Genomic DNA, 15,741 nt, shown 5'->3' on the forward strand with positions numbered 1-15,741 from the left:
TTACACCAGAGCCCGATAGCCGCACAAACACTGCACTATGGGAGCGTGCACAAAGCAGCTACTAATTCTGCCTAGACATATCAGGGAAGGCATTGCCGAAGAGGAGGCACTGCGCTGAGCCATGGGTGGGGGGAGGCTAAGTTTATCCGATGGAGAAAAAAAAAGCCAGAGAAGGGAGAGAGTCGGGGGGCAGGGGGAATTAAATGAGAGAACACAGAGCAAAGCAAGGAGGCAGCAGCTGGAAGGGCAGCTTCGGCCTCTCCTGAGCTCACACCAGACCTAGCACAATCTTTATCAATCTTCATATGGACTTTCTTAGGCTGGTTAGACAACTGGCTCACAGCTTTCTCCCTCACACTGCCGTGTGTGTTCCACAAAGGAGAAGCTACATCTTACTCATCTCAATGCCACCAACAACCTCGCATGATCCCTGACACATCAGTAGGTGTCCCGTAAAAGAGCCAGACCCGGGGCTAGACCTGCAAGGCTACTGTGGCTGAGGCAGGAAGACTCCCAAGTTCAAGACGTATGTGGGTTACAGTGAATTCAAAGCCAGCCTAAGCAAGTTACTGAGCACCTATCTAGAAACCAAAGTAAGAGAAGAGCCTGAGGATATGGTTCAGTGGTAGGGGGCTTCCTCTGCGTGCCCCAGACTGAGATGCCTTCCTCAGTACCACACGAACAGAAACCAGGAGACAGCAATCAGGGCGGTGCTAGGGAGGGAAAAGCGATTCATCATGTCTAGAGACAGGGGACCCCAAAGGACAGTAATGATGGAAAGCTGAGCCTGGAAATGCAGGGTAGGGGTTAACTCGGGTGATAGGCATTCACTTTGGTCTTAGAGGTCTGTCTAGTACTTTAGATTATGTGAATGAGACAGCTTTCTCTTCCAATTCATTTTTCAGGCTCCAAAAACATTCTGACTAATAACGGATAAATGACTATGTAAAGACACAAAAATACATAGCAAGTGCTCAGTAACATTCTTTAAAAAAAAATTGAACGAGAGAGTGAATGACTCCACCCCAGAGTGCTGCTGGCTTGCGTGTAACCACAGTTAGTTCCTAACTCGCATTCTGCTTGTGGTCACTTCTGACCCCCACATGTTTTTTTCTCCAACACCCTTCCTTACCCATCCTATATTTGTACCGTTGGGTTTGAGTCTTTACAAGCACATTTTCTTATTACATTTCAACCCGAATTATGATAGGCTTATGTTTCCAATGTCCTGGGTCATTCATAACTTTATTGCTGTTTTCCAGAAAATCGAAACCACACCAAACTCTGGACCTACAAATTTGATATGCACATTCTTGATTTGCTTTGTCCAGAATGTCAATAAATGAGCTGAAAGTACTGGCCCTGGGGACCAGTCCCTGCTGGGCTATCACTCAATCTCTCCATCATTCCCATCCCATCTTCATTATCCACAAATATTGCACCCAGTTGTGTTCTGCTTGTCAAGGCAATGTGGTCAAGACTCTCCTCTTCCCCCCATTATCTAGTGAAAGAGATTACACTGGAGATTTCCCCCTGCTCTACGACCCCTATTTTGTTGCTATTAGAAACGAAATGTCTATAGGACTTTTCTCTTCGCAGAGCCACACTGACTGCTCTTTACGGCCTCGGGGTTCCCTGGCTAATTGATGGTGTGCTGGTGCTTCCTCATTGTCCCCCAAAGATCAATAATCTGAAGGTCTTTAATTACAAGAGACATCCGTGTTCTCCCGCTTCTGTTGCAAAGATGGGCATATTTGTCCTTTCCTAGTCTTTGGGGACATTTTCGGTTCTCCATGCGGTCTCAGAGATAATGACCTGTGGGGTCTACAGCCGCATCTTCTTGCACCCCTAGGGAACATAGCACTGAACTCAGCTGATCCAAATACTTCTGTTTTTCCTTCTCACATTAACCCTTTATCACCCTTTGACATCGTTAATTTCCCAAAATACTAACTGTGGCCGGACTTACCTATGATCTGTTTGGAAGAGACATGGGAAAAACTACCAAGACCAGATTCACCCACCCTGTATTAATAAGTATCCTTCTTGATCATAAGATGTTGTTTCTATTTTGGTTTTTTTTTTCAAATGCCTTTTGAAAGTTATTTAGACTTTGTCCTGCTGAACACCCTAAAGTGCTTGTCTCTCGTCTGTGATTCTGTCCTAGAGATCTGACCTCCACATTGTATACTAATTTACACACAAATATTTCTGGCAGAAAGCAATTTTTTAAAAAAAAATCAGCCTTATCGTTAATTTCATTGTCTAGTTCAAGAAGAAAACAAAGGAGCTGGGTGTAATTCAGTGGCAGAGCATGCTAGTATGTAGGAGGATCTGGGTTTAACTCCTGAAGGTGCAAAAAGAAAAACAGAGAAAAAAAATATCTAAGACAAGTTCATCAAATACCTCGCTGCCCTGTTACCAAAACTGAAGCGGGCCCAGTGTGGTGGTCTGTTAGCTCCCGTCTTTCTCACCATCCCTGGAGGAAGCATAGCAGCGTGTTCACCTGAGGGCCAAGAGTTGCCTTTAGTGCCGAGCACCTCAAAGGTACTCAGCGCATGCGTGGACAGGAGAGAGCATGCGACACTACAGACAGAAGGTTCTACAGGGGGGATCCCATTCCTTCAGAGAGCATCTGTCCAGGGAGCCTCGTTCCTTCCTCTTCCACCAAGATTTCTGTGCAGGTCCAGGTGTCTGCTTTGGTTTTAATTCTTGTCTTCCCTATGTTTAGTGGTAAAAATTGATTTCCTTTATTTTGCTCTCCTAAAAATTTTATTCATCTTTTTTAACACTGTTTTAATTGAAAAGTTATAATTATAACCATTCACTGAGTACCAGGTGCTGTTTTTATATATGTATACAATGGGAAATAATGAAATCAGGCTAATTAGCATAACTGTCCTCTCATTTACTTAGCATTTTTTGTGGTCATACATCCTCTCTGAAAGCCAGGTTAAATGCAACCTACAGAAACCTTTCTCTATAATCAGTTATGTGACATAACTTTCTCTTTTTTTTCCCCAAAGGCAGTTCATAGATAAATCTGCTGACAGAGGGAGTGGGGAAGGGGAGAATATCAGTTGTCAGCTAGCTGAGCGTCGGCAGCTACACGGAGAGACAAAAGTCAGAACCCACAAAATTCCCTGCGAACTGATTACAGTAAACAAAATCCCATCCAACCATATAATTGTGCTTAACTTGGCACACCCAGCCATAGCAACAACTTCATTCGGCCTTCGAAGGTTGCGGGACGTTTGTTATGACAACATAATGCAAAGCCGCTCAGACAATGTTTTAGTCTCATGAAAGATGAGGTAGAATAAATTTTTGAAGCTGATTAGTAAGGAGACTCAATCAACTTCTTTGCAAAGCCATTGAGCACTGAGAATCCAGACATGGTAGGACAGTGGATGACTGAAGGGCATACATCAACAAGAGCTCCTTAAGGACATGGCTTGCTTGGCAACATTTTAAAGGTCTCGGGAAAAGAATACAAAGACTTCAAATACCTTGTAAAACTTGCTTTTTTTTTTTTCCATAATGACACCAGGACAGTCAAATATGAGAAGTGTCATCAGCTACCATACAATGGGGTCTAAAATGTTCATTCAAAGGAACCAACGCTTGACTCATTCTTTCTCCACTCTTGGAATTAGTGTGGAACTACAAATACAACCTAACTATTTTTTTTATATTTATTTATTTATTATATATAGAATATTCTATCTGGCATGTAAGCCTGCAGGCCAGAAGAGGGCACCAGACCTCATTACAGATGGTTGTGAGCCACCATGTGGTTGCTGGGAATTGAACTCAGGACCTTTGGAAGAGCAGGCAATGCTCTTAACCACTGAGCCATCTCTCCAGCCCCACAACCTAACTATTAATGGTTGAAAAAAAATTAAATGAACCACTTGGAGCTAGGTTGTTTTTATTTTTGAGATAAAGAATCACACATTTTGTTTTCTACTTAGATTCTTTTCTCAATGGTTTTCTTTAGACTTTCCTACCTTAATTATCCTGAAATTACGAATAATGTGTGTTTGTCAGCGTTTACACAGACAAATGTTCATTTCTCCACAGCTAAGCTGTAAACCCTCCGAGGATAGATTCCACACGGGTAGAAAAAATTCTCTTTATCATCTGCCTCGCCAGCAGCAACCTATTCACAAATTTAGCCTTGGCAAAGAAATCTGAGAAAAAGGAAACATTCAAAACATATATTAAAGACTGATTACCTGACCTAGAGAAGGCGTTTTCCTGAAGATGAAACTAGCTGGAACCTTAGCACCTCCCTGCTACTCATGGCGGTGCCTGGGGTTCCTTGAAGAACAGGTTGTGAGACAGCCTTGTGAGATAACCTTCTGGTTTTATTTTTTTCTCTCTTTGCCCTCCAGGATATACTCTCCTATCACAAAAGGAGTCATCAGCGTCTGGCCCCTGGGCTGTATCTAGGTTACCTAAAGCTATGTAGCTCTGTGGATCAGATCAAAGTGCTCGTAACCCAAAAGTTGCCCAACATTCTCTGCCACGTGAAGATCCGTGAAAACAATAACATCTCCAAGTAAGTGGTCCAAAGTTGGGATTTTCTTTGGTCTAATGTGTCCAAAGGAAAGTCGAGTGTTAGATAAACCAGTGGAGTATCTCTGGGGAGATGATCTGCAACGCGATGGAGTCCTAGTATCTGGGATAAGGTCAACTGGGAGGAGCAGCCATTCAAGGGAGGCCCCGCACCTTCACGGTTCCCTTCTGCTTCACTCAGGGTGCAAGCAGTGATGCTCTACCGGTTTCCCAACAAAGACTTGTCTTTGCACATTGTTCCCACCATCCTTTTTCACCATTGGAAATAGTTGTGCTCTCCCTGCTTTTCGTTTTTGGCATCACCAAAGACAATGGCGTCTAGTGGAGCTACGGCTCCTCCATGATCGAAAGAAGCCCCACCTACTTTCACGCTACCCTCTCCCAACTCCCTAGCTTTCGGACTTTCTTATGTTTTTTACATGTCTGACAATTCTCTGGGGAAAGAAAGAAGTAACAAGGCTCAAACTTCCAGAAATTTCTCCTTTGGTTTGGCTGACTTTGGTGACTGACTTTGTTAGTTTTGGGAGAGCTGCCTATTTTGGTAATCGGGCTCAACTTTATCGCTAACCATAATGGCAGGCCTCTCGTTCATCTGCTGTAATGAACTGAACTGTGCTCAACATAACAATGAAGGAAAAGAAGAAATACATAATAATAAAAGCAAAAGTCTCCAGATTTCTTTGGGTTTCACAGAATACAAACTAAACTCTCAAATTTTTTTTTTTACAAGTGTGTATTTGCTTAACAAAAACAAACATGGCCCTTTGAAAATTGGTTTCTGCAATGGCAAGACTTTAGTAAGTACACTGTCTCACTGGGTTGCGTAAGCACTACTGAAGGCAATGGAGAAGATGCTTGAGGAGCAAGGGATGTGGTGGTCTCGTTGAGAACTCTCTGACCACCATAGCCCCTTCTTCCACTTAGCAATTGCACCCGGACTTTAAAGTCTGCCCTCTGGCGGCCATTTCAATAATCAACATCTAGTATCTTCAGAGTCCTTTTTCAGAAGACAACAGGGCTCATTTGTGAGTGGACTGGGCAACAGTCATTTCCATCTGTTTCTGGATTTGTGTCATAAAATCTTAGTCGCCATCTTTTAGTAATTATATCAGCAGACTTTCTCTTCCCAAGGACCCAGGCTCACTTGTACCAAAGATTGCACCAGCCTTCACTCTGCAGTTTCTATCTACCCTCCCACCCCCCTTCAGAGCCCACACTGACTAGTTAGTGGCAGTGTGGTTCTTACTGGTGATTTTCTAATTTGGTTCCAGACCCCATTTTAGTGTCCTTTGGAGTCTGTGTATATTGTGCTAATCATAAACCTCTCATCTAGTTATGTATCAGTGATGGGAAAGGGGAAATCATTCCCAAGTAGGCCCTCAAGGATTTCAATTCGTTGTGAAGCTAAAAGTATGTCCAAATTGCAATAGGACTTAAGTTTGATTTTTTTCTCTTTCTCTCTCTTATTGGAACAAATGATAGATTTTTCCATAGTCTTGTCCAGTATGAGGCTTGAAATGAAACAGATCTCTTAAAAACAGAAACTCTTCTAAGAGGGTGGTTAAAGAGAGAGAGCGTGGGCTTGGTGATTGACTTGTTTGTTTCTCTTGCTTTGCTGCTTTTTTTTTCATTTTCTTTTTCTTTTTTTTTAATGAACTTCCTCCAGCACAGTCAGCTTGGTTTCTGACCCAGAGACTGGAGCCCAGGCTGTACTGACCCTTTGGTGGGAGGAGCCTTCCACCAGGAAGAGGAAGGCTTTCCTTTGTGGCCTAGGCTGCTCTTGAGGGCCCATTACTGCTCCCTGCAGAGCTAGAAGGAGAATGTGCTTAGAGACTTGTGCAAAATACCTGTGGAAACAGTGTTGCCGGAGGCACTTACCTTGATCTTTTCAAGCCCTTTTAGAAGCGTGGCTTTTGGGGGACCAACCAGACATTCTTTCCCCCCACCACCATTCTTTCTTGCCTTCTGCTTGACAGTTGGAAATGTTCATTAGGAAGAACTATAGAGCGTACAGAATGAGGCCACAGATGACTGGCTTGGGAGGAGGAAGGAAGCAGTGATGTGTGTCCCCTGGTTCCTTTTATTGGAATTGTCTGCTGTTCCTATTTGTGATTCTCCTCGAGCTTTTTTGTAAAGGGAACGAAAGCAAAATAGCCAGCGTGATGACAACAGGCCAGGGCTGAAATGGGCCATGTGGTTTGTTACCTGAGTGGGATGGGGGTCCTGTGGTTAGCCAACTGTGGAATTAACCAGCAGATACCCCTGTGGTAAAACGGAGGCTCTCAGGGTTTACAGAGGCAGGAAAACAAGGGCAGTCAGGAACGGAACCAACACCTGAGAGCTTCAGTCACAAAGGCTGATTCATGCAGGCCATTTTGATCTGCTGCTCAGAGGTGCAGGTGCTTTGATAGGTGAACTAAGCTGAAATCAGAAAGAGCCCCCTGTGAACGCCGCTTAGGTAGCAAACGGTTCAAGTTTCATAAATAGCCTTGCATTTTAAGCACCAAGGACTGATCATTGGGGTTCTGGACACCAAGAAAGTTCTGAGCTGTATTCCGAACTTTTCTTCTATTTCTAATTTGAACTTGACTCAACATACAGAGAGGAGTGGGAGTGGATCCAAAAGCTTTCTGGCTCGGAATCTATGGAAAGTGTGGATCATACTGCTGACTGCCCCGTGCAATTGTTCTTCTCCGAGCTCCAGATGGCAGTGAAGGCTCTCCTGAAGCAGACCAATATACCTCTCCACCAGGTACAAGGCTTTCCCCTATTTATCTGCGTTTTATGGTTCATGGAAACTGAGTTGTATCATAAAACCTACTCAAGAGGCATATATATGTACGTATGTTTATTGTCATTTATTTAAATACCACTCTGCCGATACATGCATGTTTTGAATTTAATGCCTACAACTAGACCCAGGCTGTGCTCCAGCTCCTTTCCTCTTGCTCCTTCATATCGACCTCTTCCAAGGTTTCCAGACCCCACTATGGTATACTTTGACCAAGCAGCAAAACACCCTCTAACCTACCCTGAAAGATACCAAGATCCGGCTTCAGAACAGCATGGAACATGAGGATCTATACATATACTCATGCCTAAATGAAAGTGGTATAGTTAGATACACAAACGATTTAAGAGCAAAAGGATAACCATGGGATTTAGAACAATGGCTGATTGGTTTCATGTCGTCTGTGATTAACAAAATCATTACCTAAATCAAATATGCAAATCTCTCCTCCGCAAGTCAGAACTCCACGGGAAACTGTGAGCATATGAGGAGTAGAAATGTGTTGTGCTCCGTCTAGTCGTTTAATACAAGCTAGCAGCACGCTGGGTTCACGGGTGGGGCTGTCTGCTGTGTGTTTGGTTATGCCTTTCCTCATCATCCCTGCGCCTGGCACCATGACACGAACACAGATCCCCAGAGAACCAAGCGTCTCCTGCCTCGGGAAGATCATTACCGCGTGGGCCTGTTCTCTTTTAATAAGAGAAAGAGCTACAAATTGGCCACACAAACGCAGGGGGATAAGTCAGAAATTCCAGAAGTGTCCTTCTACTAGGGTTCTGCCGATTTTAAGTCTATACTTCACAGCCAGTCCAAAGCAGCCCAACGCTGACGGAGACCAAATTGCAAGAGATGCTAAAGGCACTAGCGGAGCCACTGGGTTGAGGGGGTGGCCCCGTGCTCACAGGGAGAAAAAGTAAGAACACAGCAGCTCACCCTGTGACAGTAGGTTCTATTAAAGGGTTTCTTGGACCTAGCAGGTTTGAAGCAGCTCGTATTTCATTGGTGACTCGGGCTATACATACATGTTGGGAGGAGGCTGTTTAACTGCATAACAGTGCATACGACATTTTTTTTTTATACTTGTAAATTTTTCTCAGTCCTTGGCCAGAAACTACATTTTTTCCCCCTTAACCAACTTAAATTGAAACTAGTGGATTTTTAATTCAATCCATTTTTGTTGCTTCGTGTAATTATATTCATCATTTTGAAAAGACCACAGAATGCAATCATTTTCTGCTTTTATAAGAAGCATAAATGTTGTTTTCAGAGTTTATGTGGAACATTACTGCCTTAAATCTTGATTTTATATAGCATTATTAAATGGGCTGAACCCTAATATTTATGTTGTATAAAAATTCCAAGCTTGAAGTTGTGTAATTTTGTTAGATGTTTTATGCCGGTTTGGTGTTGTTTATGTAAGTGCCATGTTGTAACTCTTCTACTTTTCCTCCGCGCGTGTCCCTCTGCAGGCAAGGAACTTCCGCCTCTACACACAGGAGGTGTTGGAAATGGGTCACAATGTGTCCTTTCTTCTCCTGCTCCCTGCCTCAGACGACGTCTGTACAGCCCCAGGACAGAATAATCCTTACACCCCACACTCGGGGTTTCTTAACCTCCCTCTTCAGATCTTTGAACTAGGTATAGTGGCTTGTTTCACCTAGAAATGCTAAGCCAGCCTCCTTATAATAAAATCACAAAGTAGTATCTGTTCCCCCTTGTCCCAATGGAGGGTCAGTAAATCACATGATGGCTTTGGCAACAACCCCTCCTAGAACTGTGTACAAGTGTGAGCAAAAGCAAGGCTCTGGGACTAGCCTGAGCAGTGATTGCTGAAACCTAGCGAAGGCCCAGTGGAGAGAAAGGAATTCCACACTGAAAGTTCAGTTATCAGACTTACTTACTGCCTCCCTCCTGACTTCTTAGAATATTAATACGAGAATGATGTGTTCGTGAACATGTGTTTGTGCTATGCCCCCAGCCTCTCACAGCTAACTGGGAAAGAATAACAATGAAATTAATATGTAGAGTTTATATAACTTGGAGCAAAAAAAAAGATCAACAAATAGCCTTGATTTATTAAATAAACAGATTGCTATTAAATAGACTCGAAATAGCCTAGACAATTGGAGAAACAGACAAGCTCTCCCAGGATGCCTCAATGTAAGGAATCTGGATGGTGTCCGATCATGTCCTTGCTTTCAAACTGAACAGCCTGGCTGCAGTTTCTGCAGAGACCCCCGCTGCCCACTGAGAATGTGAACAGGGAGGCTTTGTCTCCTTTCCGGTGCTTCATCTTGTAACAGACCAATAAGAGGCAATTAGCAAGGGCTCCCTCAATTCAAATAAATTGCCCAATTTGGGGGTGGCTGAGCAAGTGGGTGGGTAGAATGGAGGCAGACCTGGTTTTTGACTGCTCCCAAACCACCAGATTTAGAAACACACAAGGTGATTGACTGAAACTTCCTTCTGAGATCTGGGCATCTGAATCAGAACTTAAGTCTTTGGGATAGATTGTTTAGGCCTCTTGGTTGCCCTCGCTCAGAGCAGTTAAGACATCCAGAGGGTGATGAATGGCCACCGCTATACCCCAGAGGTAGGAGACGTCCTAAGAGAAGCTAGAAGCAGGCACGCAGAGATTAGACAATTCTGGGTCCCCTACTGTACGACGCTGGCACTCATTTAGACTTACCACACCTTTGCTATGTCACATGATTAACAACAGTGACCATACCGCTTCCCAAAGGCCTCAGCGTGACCACTTAGTTCACTCCCTAGCCAAAGACACCACTAGCGCGCAGCTCGCAGCACTAATAGGGTAAGATACAGTTTGGGACCCGCATAGATTTCTAGTCAATAAACAGCTCCCGGGGCACTGTGGAGCCTGAGAGGTAAGCACAGCACACACCCTACACTCGAGAGACTTACTGTCATGAAGTAAACTGGGAGTGCGAATTATCACCAAATAAGCCATAACATGCCAGACATCATAGGGATTCTAGAACTGAAAGATAGCAAGGAGGTGCTTCATCTAGCCAGTTTTCCCAGAGAGTCACAGAAAACCTTCATATAGGAGGGCATATCTGATGTAATTGTTTAAGCATGGGCAAGTTAATAAACACAGATAGAAAAAGGAAAGCTTTCTTGTCATGGTGAGAAGAACTAGCGAAGACATGATGATGTAGCAGGAAGAGGCAGGGAAAGAACAAGAGGCCCAGTCTGGTTAGAGCAGAGAACTGTGCGGAATGGACAGGACGTCCAGCTGGACAGGGAGAAGGGACCGTGCTGACTTGCCAGAGTCAGGAGAGATGTGGAGAGTGGATGGAAGGCAAAGGCCAAAACCTTCAGAGCTGAGTTTAAGAGCCCAGTGGTAGAATGAGAGCTTGTGGTCTAAAGAGAAAAGCATAGGGATGAGACAGTGAGTGGAATCAAGGGCCAGCTAATGCTACCGGGGCAAAGGAAACATCCCGAGTGCCCTTATCAGAACTATCAGAGACCAAAAACATAGTTTGGGTGCTTTTAGCTTTCCATAATATTGAATTTGAAGGTACTAAATCAACATCAAAGTGAACATATCACATTGGCAGCAGAAATGCAAAGAGCAAGCCAGATCTAAACAGGGAAACTTCAGCAGAGTCTACAGTAGCTGCTAAAGCCAAGAAAACACACGTGATTCCCATAGGACAAATAAAGAGCAAAGATAGATGGAGAACACTTTATTGTGGAGCTAGCCAGTATTTCGTTCTGTGTAAGATGATTGCAGGTGTGTGTGTGTGTGTGTGTGTGTGTGTGTGAATTTGTGTCTCCATGTCTCAGTGACACTGGTAAAACAATCAATGATTTGGGATCATTTATGATGGTATATGCCTGCTAGGACCCAGCGGGACACCAACATTTGAAAGAGTGCTACCAATCCTGGGAATGTCACACTCTCTTCTTGGCCAGCCACCCTCTGTCACGCTGCTCTCTGTTCCTCTCCACGATGCAACTGTTGAAGCCGACTGGCATGCATTCTCTTCTCATGGTTCGCTAGGTCGCCCACCAACAAATAATACCATGCACCAGGCATTTCTAAAAAGGCCCCGAAAAGCCTGCAGGTCCTCATAGAGTGCACATGGGGGGGGGGGGAGCAGGTACAAATAATAAATCAATGGACACAGAACACAAACGTAAGAGATACAAGGGCTAAGAAGAAAAACAAATCATGGAAAGGAACCAGAGTGTTGTGTCGGGGGTTGCAACTCTGTGTAGGATGACCTGGGAAGGCCTCTGTGAAGAAGTTACTTCTGAGCAGAGACCTGACTCTTCCAGGCAACAGGAAGAGCAAGTAGAGAGGCTTTCAAGTAATAGTAGGTGTGGAGAAGAGAGCAGTGTCCATAGTGCGAGTTAAGCAAGGACAGCAAAGATAAGACAGGAGGTCACAGTGGGAGAAGCTGGACCCTTCAACGCATACAAACACAGACAGGGATCTTAGATATCCTGCTATGCATTTGGAAAGCATCTCAGTGGATAATTGTAAGCAGTATAGGGTTAAAAGCTCTACAAAAGGCAGCCTCCCAACCCACTCACCCACTCTCACCCCTTTCCCATCCCCACTCTAAAAAAGAAAGCTTGACTTTGTTTAATCCAGATTTTTCCAACTTCATCTGACCAGAACTGGAACATTTTTGGCATGGCATCTATTAAAAAAAAATCCACAAAACACACACTTAGGGATACAATGCCCTAGAATAATGTTCCTCGAGGTTTAATGTTCATAAGAATCACCTGGAGAGCTTGTTAAACTATGGATTCCTGGAGTCTAGCCTCAGTGATGCTGAGTCAGCAGACTGAAAAGGAGCTGGGGAAAAAAATGGGCATTTCCTAATAAGTTCTCAGGTAATAGTGACGCCACAAATCCATAGCTTAAGTGGTTCTGCCTAGGACCCAGAGGTAAATACATAAATACAGACTTAGAAATGCAGGCAGCAGAGTAATATAGTAGAGTCCAACTGTGTCTGCCTCTTTGATCTGTCTTACCTGTCCTTATTGCTAAAAGCAACTGTGAGACCATACACACAGCCTTCATCTATGAAAAACAGGCCATAGATCAAAGCCTGTGCCTCACAGATCCTGGTTTTAAAATATTTTTTTTTTGCTCAAGTAAGACAAATTCTGGTACTCCTTTGGCCCTCCCTTATCGCTGTATCATGAGCTATCTAACTGATTAATGACCGCCACGTAAGTTTCCAGAAAAGTCCACTTGGTTGGGCTTGGTTCTGTTGACACTTCCAATTCTATTAGTGTTTTTTTTTTAAAGACCATGGATAAGTGTTGCCAATAAGTAGTAACTGATACACTCTCTAGTTCAATGCTTGTTGTACCAGAAATAAATTTTAACAGATTACATGTACTTAGTAAGAATCACGGCAAACTCCACCTTATCCTTAAACAATCAGCATTTTCCAAGAGGCAAACCTTCTTTCCCTCCACTAGACAGAGCCCACTAAAAAAATTAATGACAGTTACTACAGGAACTCTTAACCCTCGCTATATTGGACCCATGTCCCTCTGAGGAAGATGCTAAGAAAAAAAAATTAACTATGGCCATCTACTCTAGGACATTCCATAGTACATGGTAGAGATACCCTAAGCATTTCTGAGAAAGAAAGGAATGTTTTTGGAAATTCAGTCCAAACTAGGAAAAACTTTAATAACAACAAGGGAATTCTAATGAAACTTGAAAAGGTGTGAATTATGGGAATATGTAAATTATAATAAAGAAGTGCATTATAGTTCAATTTGACTTGCCTAGGTCATCAGCCTCTACCTCATGGAAGGAGGTGAGATTCGGCAAACCCTGCCACGCTCCCACTAGTGACCTTAAGTGACTCATAAGAAACATGCTGACCAGCCACGGAAATCTGCATCTGTGCCCAGCCCAGCACCAAACAGATGTGGAGAGGGCAAAATGATAAAGAAGACTAGCCTCCTGTCTCCAGGAGCAAGGACCACTAGGTCCCACCCGCAGGATATTGTTTCAGGGAGCCGTTTGTGATGCCAAAGGAGACTGACTTGAAGATGTTGCCGAGCTCTGGACAAACAGGGTTGAGGAGTTTCACCAAAGACCCACCACTCCTCTTTCCCCACCTTCCAGCTAACCCTCCATCATCCCTTAGGCAAAAGCAGAATAGGACCCTTGGAAAGCCATAAAGCCCGTGTGTGGAAGCCCTTAAGAAATGTGTTCCCAGAAGAAAAAGAAAAGCAACGTCATAAGCTTAGACACACTATCCAATGACGTGGCCTTTGGAGGCTCTGCCTAGCCTGCACGGAAGAGGTCACCTTGCCCTGACCCTGTGGGTAGTCTCAATGAACAGCAAGCCTACAATGAGAAAGGTTGATTTTTATTGATTTCTTTGGCTCTGTAATTGGTGCTAATTGGACTAAAAGGACAGGGATATTGAAGAATTTTTTTTTTAAAAAATTGGACATACCCTTCTTCGTTCAACACACATTTGCTGAGTTTCCACTAGATGCCAGATACTGTGCTAGGTGGGTCTGCAGACATTCACAGTGCACAGCTTAAACACCAGACCCTAGAGGAGATAGAGGCGTTCCTACCAATGATCCTAATAGAATGAAAGCCCCACTGTTAGATAGAAAGGCACTCAAATCTTCTTTGGGATAAATCAAAATTCAGAAGCTGAAAAGAGAAATGATTTTACACAGACGGGACAGGATGAACAAAGGCTAAGCTGATTAGATCTTGCCCTTAGTTGTGTGATGGACACTCAACATCTCCAGGGAAGCTAGCCGGTCCAAATCACGGCAGTTGCTCCAAAGAGGTGAGACTACATCCTTTGGGCATGATGGATGGTGAAAAGGTATTAAGAAAAGGAATGATACGGGCTTATTGGGTCTCAGCAGTTCTGGGAGGACAGATTACCGAAATTAAGGTACTGAGGCTGAGATTAGAGGGGACAAAACCACTAAGAAACCGTTTTGCTGATCTGGGTGAACAATGATGAGACCTTAGAACCAGGGCTGGCACCAGGTGGGGGAGGGGGTATAGAGGCAAAAGGAGATGCAATGTGGATTCAGGAGTTAAAAAATCAATGAAACGTTGTGATTGATTTGAGGCACCTGAGGGGCAAGATGAAGGAGCCCGAGGGTCTGAAGTGGGGTCTAAGGTGGACAGCATTGCCATCTACCAAGTCAGGAAATATGGGGGAAAGAAGAAGTTGGGGGAGGGGAGGATAGTGAGTTCAGTTTGACAACTGATGAGTTTTGAGACACCTGTGGGGTATCTAGGCAACGAGCTTCATTGGATCCAGACCCCAGGCTTGGAGGAAATGGGCCAACACCAACCTTTCTTCCTGATCCCCGTCTTTTCTAATGAAGAGGCCACTCCAGTATTCCAAGTGTCAGCTCGTATCCAGGACTCTGTGCAGCACTCTGGGCCCAGGTGCTTTCTGGCAAAACGTCGTGGCACTAAATTTCTCCTGGGAGGTTATCTTGCTGATTCTTTGACTCTCGAAAGAGGCCACAATTCTCAGACAGACTCAGAGTTTGAAGAGATGGGGATTCTTAGACTATTCTAATCCCAGGGAGCTAACATTTGAACTATTACATGTTTCATTCTTCCTGGGAAGTTAAGGAGTAGGAGAAGGGAGTGAGAACAAACTGATTCCAGTGTTTCTCATATACATGTTGGGTATTGTATACGCACTGTGTTGGTTCCTCTTTAGGAGCCCTCATTTGCCCCGTTTTAGGGGACACGTCTGAGGTCTTTGAAGGTCATCTCCCTATCACGCACACTAGTCATAAGAGGCACAGCTGCAATCAAAAATCAGACCTGCATGGTACTAGTGCATGCACCTTCCACTCTTCTGTGCTGGGAGTGCTCGGCCGGCTGGACTCTAGTCTCTATGTTGTAGAAGGGAAAATCGAAGAGAAACACTGCCACAGGGAGTTGGTTTCAGTTTGCGTGTTACTCACAAATCGTGTAGTCCCAAGGATGCCGTTATCATTGCCTGATACCAGTTTGTTTGCAAAATGCATGTGGCTCACAGTTAAAAAAAATTAGAAGCTTCCAGTCTATCCTCCCTTCCTAGGGGATGGCTACCAAATGTATCATTGCTAAACCACAAAAAGACTACGTTAAAGGGACATTTGTCAAAGTGACATTAAAGGCTCTGGATAGAAACCGCTAGAGCAGGGAAAGTGTTACAGCTGAAACATTCTCATAACTCACTTGTGGTGCGTGGCACGGATGGCATTGGATGGTGTGGGTATGGGAGACCACCCACTGATCCATAGCTCCTACCACAAAACGCAAGAGAAAACCCTGGCCTTTGAGAGAAAACGGGATACGCCAGCCTTTGAGAATTCAC

At 44.1% G+C, this 15,741-nt stretch overlaps 1 protein-coding gene across 1 annotated transcript in view; it reads left to right on the forward strand.

Moving 5' to 3' along the window:
* Ankfn1 (ankyrin repeat and fibronectin type III domain containing 1) overlaps nt 1-15,741 on the forward strand; it is a 371,750-nt gene that overhangs the window by 329,597 nt on the left and 26,412 nt on the right. The window contains exons 15-17 of the mRNA XM_075991135.1: nt 4,398-4,564; nt 7,183-7,333; nt 8,842-9,010. Coding sequence (XP_075847250.1) covers nt 4,398-4,564; nt 7,183-7,333; nt 8,842-9,010 — 487 coding nt within the window. The remainder of the gene's footprint in view (nt 1-4,397; nt 4,565-7,182; nt 7,334-8,841; nt 9,011-15,741) is intronic.

This window comes from Microtus pennsylvanicus, chromosome 11 (assembly GCF_037038515.1).
Source record: "Microtus pennsylvanicus isolate mMicPen1 chromosome 11, mMicPen1.hap1, whole genome shotgun sequence".
Classification (NCBI taxonomy): Eukaryota; Metazoa; Chordata; class Mammalia; order Rodentia; family Cricetidae; genus Microtus; species Microtus pennsylvanicus.